Source organism: Marmota marmota, unplaced genomic scaffold (assembly GCF_001458135.2).
Source record: "Marmota marmota marmota unplaced genomic scaffold, marMar, whole genome shotgun sequence".
Classification (NCBI taxonomy): domain Eukaryota; kingdom Metazoa; phylum Chordata; class Mammalia; order Rodentia; family Sciuridae; genus Marmota; species Marmota marmota.
Genome location: NW_026000196.1, coordinates 22,092,333 through 22,103,318, shown reverse-complemented (window position 1 = coordinate 22,103,318; position 10,986 = coordinate 22,092,333). Strand labels below are relative to the sequence as shown.

Sequence of the window (10,986 nt, the reverse complement as noted above, 5' to 3'; positions counted from 1 at the left end):
TCCGTGGGCTCCTAGCCTGGCCAGGGCAGTTCCGGGAGCCGAACTCGGCCGCTCCGTGCTCGGTGTAAGCTCCGATCAGAGTAGGCTCCAAGAAGCAGTCCCCGCGGGCTCAGTTCCGGGAGCCGGAATTCGGCCGCTTAGTGCTTGGTGTATGCTCTGATAGGAGCAGGGTCCAAGAAGCAGCCTCCGCAGGCTCCCCAGCCCTGGGCCAGGGCGGTTCCGGGAGCCGAAACTCGGCCGCCCCGCGCACGGTGTTCGCTCCGATAAGATCAGGTTCTAAGAAGCCCCCAGGCACTGAACCCTAGCAATCTGTCTGCAAGCCGCAGGCAAATGGCAGCCTGAAATTACCTGTTCTATGGCTGAATGAGCTGCGGTCAGTCGAAAACAGGGATGGTGACGTCAGCTTTCCAACATGGTGGCTGCTGGCCTCCTCTGTGGTCTGACCGGTGTGGAGAATCGAGATGGACCGCTTCCTTCCCCCGTCTCAAACCCAGAATTCAGCCCTGAGTACGGTGCTTGCACGGCTGGCAGAAACTACAGCGCTGTATCCCTGCGTCGCTATCTCCTCGTTTCCCAGCGCGCGCTGCAGACTCTAGCCGCGGGGCGATTTGCTGAATAAGCAGTGTTACCCTCCGTGCGACAAACCTCTGGCGTTTGAGTCCCCGTAGCCGATCCTCGTGCAATGGAAATCCTTCCTCCAGGTTCCGGAGCACCCCACTATTGCTGGAAATTCCTAACAAGATAGCCTTTAGCCGTCCTGACTTGTCATACTCCCACACAGTGAAGCAGCACACGGGGGCAATGCACTCCCCTCGCCGCCATCTTCCTCTCCCACACACATACACTTGTGCAAGAGCCCACATACTAACATCCCAGTGATTATGATGAGGGCACCAACAACATATTGCGCCAATGGCTTGACACACCTAGTCACCTGAGCACAGTTACCTGAGCTGCAGGACAGCCCCAGATGTGAGGACTCTTAACTCCACCTTACAGCAAAGGGCACACAGACTTGGATTAACACAAGTTAATCCAGCCACTGCAGGGCATAGCTGGACACACATCTGGTTGGTAGTTCACAGTTACCTAAACAATCTTTTTCCTATGTGTTGCTACCACTGAGCAGAGAAAGTTGTATAGTTGCCTACTTTCCTGTGGATGCCTAGGTCTCCCTGCATCCCAAGTCCTGAGCACTGGCATGGGGCAGTCCCTAAATATCAAATGGATGAGAAGAAACACACTTCTCTTTCCATTATTTTTCATATTTAGTCTTATCTATAGAAGCCTAAAAGTCTCTGTTCCTAACACTTCAAAAAACCTCCACATATTGAAAAGTCATTCAAAAGATGTCCCCCATGCCTATAACCCCACTTTTTTTGCTCATGTAAACAGTGTCTGGGAAACACTTTGAAAACACAAATAGGCTGGGTATGGTGGCTATAATCCCAGTAACTAGGGAGGCTGAGACAAGAAGATCACAAGTTCAAGGCTAGGCTGGGCAATTTATCAAGAACCTCAGTAACTATGCCAGATCCTAAGGCAAAATTTAAAAAATAAAAATAAAATAGTTGAAGATGTTGCTCAGCGATAGAGTGTCCTTGGGTTCAATTTCCAGTACAGAAAGTAAGAAAGAAAACACAAATAACAAAGAATCTCACCACATTTGCAGCTTCCCTAACGTATGTTTTATATAAATTGATAGAAACAGATCCACTTTGACTTTCCTGGCATTTGGTCTCAGTGATTATGTGTTCCAAAACATTTTTACTTACACAATCTGCCAATCTTTGTAACATCCCTACTAGGAATTGAGGAGGAGTCGGGTTTCAGATGAGCAAACTGAGGTCAAGAAAGGTCCAGTGACTCAGACAAAGTCAGCCAGCAGCTAGAGGTAAATATGTTAATATATATTCATGTTCGGCATGACATATGATCTGCTCAGCTGATTCTGTACTACATCTGTCTTTCTGCCTCACTGTCAATGTGCTGGGCATAAGTTCTGTGCTCTAGCACTTCCTTCTCTTTCCCTCTGTAACTCCCTCTGGGAAATTCCTTACCTTACTTTCATCTCCAGGAGGCACTTCCCCAAGAGACCCAGCCTGCCCAGTCAGAATTTTCCATCTTACCCTTACTGCTACCCATAGAGACCAAGTCAGAATTAACTCTGGACCCCAACCCAGCCAAGATTTTTCTGAGACTGTTGAGGCTTTCTCTGGCTCCTGGGTCAGCCTGGCTAGGAAACTCACCTTCAATACAAGATTGCCAAGGCAGGGAAAGATGCCACCAGCCAGGTCAGCATCCAAGCTCTGCTTTTATATGGGCCAGTCAGGTCATCTGAGCCAGTCAGTTCCCTTCACCACTGCCACCAGCAAGAGCTAAGTTGGCTTTTTACAACACAGTTTAGTCCACAGATGGTAGCTCAAAACTCAAGTCCACAGGGGACATGTCAGCTACTCCCCAAGGTAACTACAAATACCCTACTAAATCACTATTCCCCACCCATCCACATTTAAATGAGAACTGTTTTGCAAATGCATTTATTGGAATAAAAAATATCCTCTATCATTGATTTATACTGCAAAAGTGTGGCCCACTATAATGCAATTTCCACATAGTAATTTAAGTTTCCTTATAAAAGTAATTTTTTTTAATTTTACTTTTGAAATGAGCAGGAGATAGAACCCAGGGCCTGGCAGTACCCATCCTCAGCCCTCCTCCTCACACAGGCCTCTCTACCTTGTGAGTCAGGGCAGCATACAGCAGGTGTGGATGAGCCCCTTGGGGGTACCGGTGCTTCCCGAGGTTACAGCATATGCTAGGTAAGTGCTCTGCCACTGAGCTATACCCCTTGTCCTTTTTTTTGTATTTTGAGACAGGGTCTAAGTTGCTCAGGCCAGCCTTAAATTTATAATTTTTCTGCCTCAGCCTGGAATAGCTGGGATTTTTCAGTTCTGGGATGGAATCCAGGACCTCACACACACTAATCATGTGCTCTACCACTAAATCACACCCCCAATCCTTGCAAATTTCTGTTGTTTAGATTCTTGTATTTCCCCAACAGAGTTGTAATATACAACTTTTTACATTTCGTATGGAGCAAGGGACTCATGAAGTCAGAAGTGCCTGGGCCCAGAGCATCAGAACACAGCCCTGCTGATGAGCAGCATCAGCCTGATGTCAGAGCCAGGGAGGCTCCATCCCACAGGCATCAAGCTGACTGAGGAGTGGGTGCAGGTTAGAGGACTGCAGGGCCACAGTCAGGCTTGGATGAAGGGCCCTGTCTTGTCTCACAAGCATACATCCCTGTTCCACTATCTCAATGGCATGACTCACAGTGGCCCTGCTTATGAGTACACCATAACAAAACACCATATCACATCAAGAGGCATCATCCTACTACAGGAGGAATTCCTTAACTGCATACCTCCCAACCCTGCCCAGAGCCTGCCGGTGGCATGGCAGTACCCATCCTCAGTCCTCCTCCTCACACAGGCCTCTCTACCTTGTGAGTAAGGGCAGCATACAGTAGGTAGCCTGCCTGGGTGTGGACGAGCCCCTTGGGGGAACCAGTGCTTCCTGAGGTGTACAGCATGAAGAGCATGTCCTCGCTGTCCATGCTCTCTGGGGTGCACACAGGGGCCTCTTTGGCCATTTCCTAGAAGGGAGAAGAAACACACAGCAGATACAGGGCAGTTAGTCTCTCCCCTTCATTCAGCTTCCCTGAGAACACCATTTCCCCAGCTGCAGTGGGACTCAGCAGAACGGATTCAGAGCACCTTCTCTGGTCTGCCCAGGTTTGATTCCAAACGCAGAGAAGACACAAAATAAAAAGATGGATTTGGTCTGTACGTTTAGCTCAGAAATTGAGACATGCTTGGTATGCACAAGGACCTGGGTTCAATTCTCAGCATGAAAAAAAAAGTGTGTGTGTGGGGGGGGGTGAATACAACAAAGGAACCCTGACACCTGTAGGGAACCACAATTGAGAACTACAGCCCAACCCCAGACCCTGTTAACCAATTTCTTCTGTCAATTAACCCTGTTAATCTCAAACTACACAAAGTAAAGTAAACCCACCTGCTCAAGGGGAATGTCACGATCCCCCATGTGGACCTTGTTGTCTGTCCTGTGAGCCACCAGGACATGCTGGACAGTTGGACAATTCTTCACAGCTTCATCCACTATTTTCTTCAGCTCCACCACACGCCCTCCCCGGAGTCCTTGGTTGAAAGTGATAACCACCTTGCATTTGGCTAACAGAGACAACATGGACATGTCTAATCAGTTTCCTCCCTGCTTCAACCCTCGTAGCCCAACTTGAAGCCACACATCCCAGGCCTAAGAGTGTCATAAAGTTTAATTTTGAGTAAAAGAATCAATCAAAAGAGTGGCTTTGCTATGCAGCAGCTATGCTATGCATGGGCTTTCACACTGCCCATGGCAATCATGGTGGCAGTGCAACACTGAGAGGTAAAGGCCAAGTCCACAGTGTCCCAGTTCCAGGGGCATTTTTATAAGCCAAGAACCTTCACTGTCCAAAGAATAGAGACCCCTCCACCCCTGGTGGCTTCCCAGGAGCTGTCCATCTACCTTCACCTTTAGATCAACGCTCCCCCTGGTTGCATTTGGTCTTCAATGACTGAACCTGGGTCAGCCAGGCCCAGGACTATATTGGGGAACCTGAGCTTCCTAAGACAATAAGGCAAGGCCCAGAGCAGGAAAAGAGAGACACACAAACTTGGGCATGAGGATCATAGGCAAAGGAATTACCCTTTGCACTGTATCTAATGTGGGAAAACCCAGAGAGAACAAGACTGTGGTTGGTTATTATATAGTCATTCTAACGAAAAGTCTGGAAAAAATATTCATTGTTACAATAGGCTGTATGGAGGGCCTATTGTAGAGCAAAGGACACAAGTTCTGAGGAATTACTCCCACCCCAGTTCTCCTCAATCATTGACTCTCAACAGAAGGATAATTACTTCAACTCCCCTACCTGCATAAGGAGTCATCCTGATGCACATGAGCTATGCTATCACTCAGGCTTCCCTGTGGATGAAGTTCTGGCTGACCAATGTAGACCCATCTTTCTGAACCCACTTCCCAATACCTGAGGACCACCTCCCAGATAAACTGCCTACAGTGGGACTCTTGTCTCAGGATCTTTTCTATGAGAGCAATAAGTCACCATATTCCTGAGCCATATTTCTGTCTGAAAATACTTTTGAATGACATACCCAGGATCTTTTTCCTCCTAAGAGCCCTAGAGATGTCATGAACTTGAGGGCTACCTGAGAATTCTCCAGCACAGGACTTTGGAGCCACATGACCCCATAGGCCCATCTCTAGATTGGAGAGACTGAAGAGATACTCTAGACCTGCCCAGGAGCAGCCATACCTTCATGGGGCACTAGGACACCCACATGGGTCTGGCCATATACATTCTTCGCTCTTCAGATCTTAGCAATATGTCACCTAGGGAAACTGAGTCAAACATGAGGCCTATCAGAGACTCTCCAACTCTATATCCCTGTAGGTGGGTGTGACCTGAGTGCCCGATAGATGAAGAAGGAAGATGACCATCTCCCACCCATCTCCCATGTCGAAGTGGCAGCTCTTTCTCCAGCCTCCATGACTCATACCTCACTCCTGCATTCTCACTTGTCCAGGGCCCCACTGCCCAAGCTGTTTTCAAGGTCAGGACCCAGGGAGAGTACCTAGGCAGGACAAGGTCATCTCACCCACTGGATCATTCTACAGCAGATTGATGGGGATAGGGCTAGTGGGGAATAGGCAGGAGCCGTGTGACACTATCTGGGAGGCCTCAAATGTCCCTTCCTGGTTTGGAACAGGTCTTGGAATCTATGTTAGTTCTCAATCACTCCCATGGAAATGACCACAAACTTCGTAGCTAAGGACATCTCTTTTTAGTTCACTGTTCTACAGAACAGGTAGCTTGACAGTTGCTCTGGACAGAGTCTTGCAAGGCAAAAAGGAAGGTGTTGGCAGGCTGAGCTCCCATCTGGAGGCTCTGGGGAAGAATCTGCTCCCTGGCCCAACTGGCTATTGGCAGAACTAAGTTCCATGAGACTTCAGGACCACAGTCTTCATTTCCTGCTGACTGTCAGCCTTGAACTATTCTTAGCTTCTAGAACCACCCACATTCCCTGGCTCATAGTCCCCTTTATCTTCAGATAGCAATAAGCAAGAGAGAAGATAAAAGAATAATGGTGACAGCCTGGAAGCTGGGGCAGGTTGCTGGAACTCTAGAATCATGCATACCAATTAAGGTGGCTACCTGGCTCATGGCAAGACCCTGGTGATCACACTCTGAAAATACACCAACCCTCCTGGTGGTAGACTGAAAATAGCTACAGATTCTTTGACTTAGTTTTATGGAGAAAGATAATATAGGTCCTTTCCCCTTGTATATGGACTGGCCAATGAATGGTTTGACCAATGAAGTATAAAAAAAGGATGCTCTGTATATTCTAGTTCTGACCATAAGGACAATCAGGCAGTCTCCACTTTCTTCCTCTAGGAACCATGTCATAAGTCTGACTGCCTGAGGTTCTCATGCTGCGAGGAAACCCACGACAGCCACATGGAGAAGCCACACAAAAAGAAAGAGATGCCAGGTCAGCCCCCAACTATTCAAAGTCAATCCAGTTGGTGTCTGGAAATCATGGAGCAAAGAGAAGCCATTCCTACCAGGCCTATCTGATTCCTGCCCCACAGTTCGTGAAATAAAACAAAATACATTATGTTCAGTTGTTGTTTTAAGCACTAAGTTTTGGTGCAGTTTGTTATACATGAAAAGACAATCAAGAATGTCCCTTGTTGGCCCAAGAGGACCTAGACACTGTCTTAACAGAGTCTTGCCCCCAGAAACTCAATACCAGGAGAGCTGGACACAGAAACCAGAGGGTGTTGGGGCAAGTTTTTCTTAGTGGCAACGTTCTGAAAAAATGTTACAGGAGGTCCCCTGCTAAGGCCCTCAGAGGTGGTGAGACCTCTGCTTTCCCAAGCTGGTGGTTTAAGAATCCTGAGATTCTGGGCACTACCCCAGCATCCAGGTACTAAATCCCTAGTCTTCCAGAATTTTCCAGAGTCAACTGTTATTGCTTGTCTCAAAGTATTTTAAGAAACAAACTTATAACCATGGCCACACCAGCAAGAGAGGAAAGGAGCAGCCCAGTGTAATGTTAAAAGAATAAACTCTGGTGGAAGAGCCTGACTCTGGATATGTCACTTAACCTCTCTGTGCCTCAGTTTCTTCATCTTTAAAGAGAAAATAATAACCTCCCACCAAAGAAAAGACCAGGACCAGATAGTTTCACTGATGAATTAACCAATTTATAGAAAAATTAACACCAATTCTTCCCAAGCTCTTCCAAAAACTGAAGAGGTGAGAATCCTCCAAAATCCATTTTATGAGGGCAGCATTACTTTAATACCAAAGCCACTGTAAGAAAACTGTAGACCAATATCCCTTATGAAAAATGATGCAAAAACCCTCAATTCAATACTATTGACAGGATTATACCCCATGATCAGTGGTATTTACCCCAAGAAGAAAGGGTGGTCAACATGCACAAACTAATCAATGCAATATAACATACTGACAGAGGGAAGGAAAAGCTGAAATGTAGAAAAAGCATTTGAAAAAAAATTCAATACTCTTTCATGATTAAAAAAAAAAACACTTGTCAAACTAGGAGTCAGAAGGAACCTACTTAACCTGACTTAACCTGATACAGAGCATCTATGAAAATCAATAGTTAACATCATACTCAACATCAAAGACCAAAGCATTCCCTCAGAATCAGAATGAGACTAGGACGCCTACTTTCCCCACTGTTATTCAACATTATAACAGAAGTCCTAACCAGAAATATAAATTTAAAACATACAAACTGGAAAGGAAGAAGTAAAACTATCTCTATTCACAGATGACATGATCCTATATGTGGAAAATCTTAAGAAATACCCCCCGACACACACACACATACACACACACACACACACACACCACTGAAATTAATAAATAAATCAGCAACTTTATAGGGTACAAAATCAACATGCAAAAATAATTTCTGTCTCTATACTCAAGCAAAAGATATTAAGAAAACAATTCAATTTACAAAAACTTCAGGCTGGGTGTGGCGGCACACGCCTGTAATCCCAGCAGCTTGGGAGGCTGAGGCAGGAGGATCGTGAGTTCAAAGCCAACCTCAGCAATGGCAAGGTGCTAAGCAACTCAGTGAGACCCTGTCACTAAATAAAATACAAAATAGGGTTGGGGGTGTTGCTCAGTGGTCACATGCCTCTGAGTTCAATCCCTGGTACCAAAAAATAAATAAAAATTCAGAAATAATAAAATATTTAGGAAAATGTATACAAGGAGGGACCAGACATATACACTAAACCCTACAAAACATTGCTAGAAGAAAAAAATTTTTTTCAATACTATAGATTGAATCCAGAGGTACTCTACCACTGAGTTATAACCCCAATCCTTTTTATTTTTATTTTGAGACAGAGCCTCATTAAGTTGTGAAGGCTGGCCTTGAACTACATCATTCCTGCTACAGCCTCCCCAGTAGCTGGAATTATAGGTATACACCACTGCACCCAGCTTCTAGAAGAAATTTTTTAAAGGCTTAAATTTAAAGAAATCCATGTTCTGGGATTATATTGTTATGACAGTACTTGCCAATTTTTCTACAAATTCAATGCAATTCACATCAAAATCCAACATCCTTTTACATAGAAATGGAAAAGCTGACCCTAAAGTTCATATGGAAATGCAAGAGATCAAGAATAGCCAAAACAATCTTACCAAAAAATGTACAAATTTGGAAGACTCATACCTTCTGATTTCAAAACTTTCTGTAAAGCTATGCTATCAAAACAGTTTGAGATAATAATAGACCGGCACAATATAGAAGACAGAGCACAAAAGAAGCCCATATGGTCAAATTATTTTCAAGAAGCGCAGACTAAGGTTGTACCTCAGTGGTAAAGCACTGCCCAGCATGCACAAGACCCTGGTTTCCATCCGCAACCCTACAGAGGGTGCCATTCAACAAGGGAAATAATGGTTTGTTTGACAACTGGTGCCAGAACCACTAGATATCCATAGGGCAGAGAATGAAATTGGACCCTGACCTCATACCTGTACAATAAATAACTTAAAATGACTGGTATACAGCTTTGTGGTAGAGTACTTGCTAAACACATGTGGGCCTCTGGGTTTGATCCCCAGTGGAGAGTTAACAAAAATCTCAAAATGAATCAAAGACCTAAAGGTAAAAACCAAAACTACAAAACCCTTAGAAGAAAATATAGGAGAAAATCAATATGACACCATCTGGCAATGGTTTTTTTAAAATAATACAGCATAAGAACAAGCAACTAAAGAAAAAATAAACTACTTTATCAAAATTAAGAACTTTTGTGCACCAAAGAACACTACTGAGAGAGTAAAAGACAACCTATAAATCATAAGGAGTATCTGATAAAAGTCCACCATCCAGCCAGGCACAATGATGCATGCCTATAATTCCAGCAACTCAGGAGGCTGAAGCAGAAGGATCACAAATTAAAGGCCAGCCTGGGCAACTTAGCAAGAGCTTGTCTCAAAAAATAAAAAGGTCTGGGCACATAGCTCCATGGTACAGCATCCCTGGGTTCAATCCCTAACACAAAATTAAATATATACATTTATTCAGCATCCAGAATATAATAAGGAACTCTTAAAACTCAATAACAGGGCTGGGATTATAGCTCAGTGGTGGGGCACTTGCCTCACACATGTGAGGCAATGGGTTTGATCCTCAGCCCACATAAAAGTAAATAAATAAAATAAAGATATTGTGTCCATCTACAACTAAAAATATTTTTTTAAAAACTCAACAACACATGGACAAATGACCAATTAAAAAACAGGCAAAGTGCTTAAGCAGACATTTCCTCCGAAGAAGACATACAAATATATGTTGGTCAGCTTTGCATCACTGTGACCAAAATACCTGATAAGACCAACTTAGAAAAGCTTATTTGGTCTTACGGTTTCAGAGGTTTAGTCCATGGTGGGTCAACTCCATCACTCTGGGCCCATGGGAAGGCAGAACATCATGGCAGAAGGGCATGGTCAAGGAGCATTGATTACTCACTGATTATTCATAAAGCCATGGAAAAGGGGAAGGGGCCACAGAGGAGAGGAGCCCTTCCAGGGTGTACCCCCAATGACCCACCTCCTCCATCCACGCCCCACCTGCCTACAGACACCACCCAGTTAGTCCATTCAAACTAGGATGGAATGATTATCTTACAGCTCTCATAATCCAATCATTTCTTTGAATATCCCTGCATTAACAAGGAGCTTTTGGAGGGACACATTATATCCAAACCATAACAATGGCCAAAAAGCACAGAAAAAGATGCTCAACAGTATTAGTCATCAGGGAAATACAAATCAAAACCACAGTGAGATATTGCTTTATTCTCACTCTGACAGTATAATTTTTTAATGGAAATTAACCAGAGCTGATGAGGATGCAGTTTCTGGAACCCTCATATGTTACTGGTGGGAATGTAAAATAGTATAGCCCTTTTGGGAACCAATTTTGCTATTTTTCAAAGAGTTAAACATGGAATTACCATATGAACCAGCAATTCTACTCCTAAGTCTATACTCTCAAAATTGAAAGCAGGTGTTCTTGCATATGAACATTCATAGCCAATCCATTCTCGAGTCCAAAAAGTGGAAACACTTCAACCTTCCCTCAACTGCTAAATGGATTAACAAAATATGATATATCCACACAGTGGAACACTAATCAGCTACAATAGGAAGTAAAGTACTGATACACATTACAGCATGGCTGAACTTTGAAAAACTCAGGCTTAGTAAAAAAAAAAAAAAAAAAAAAAAAACACATTAATCAATCATATTATATCATGACATTATGAAATAAA

At 44.2% G+C, this 10,986-nt stretch overlaps 1 protein-coding gene across 1 annotated transcript in view; it reads right to left on the bottom strand.

Moving 5' to 3' along the window:
• The window catches only part of Acss1 (acyl-CoA synthetase short chain family member 1), a 69,288-nt gene that overhangs the window by 22,101 nt on the left and 36,201 nt on the right, over nucleotides 1–10,986 (bottom strand). The window contains exons 5-6 of the mRNA XM_048790151.1: nucleotides 4,081–4,256; nucleotides 3,506–3,658 (exon numbers count right to left, since the gene is read on the bottom strand). Coding sequence (XP_048646108.1) covers nucleotides 3,506–3,658; nucleotides 4,081–4,256 — 329 coding nt within the window. The remainder of the gene's footprint in view (nucleotides 1–3,505; nucleotides 3,659–4,080; nucleotides 4,257–10,986) is intronic.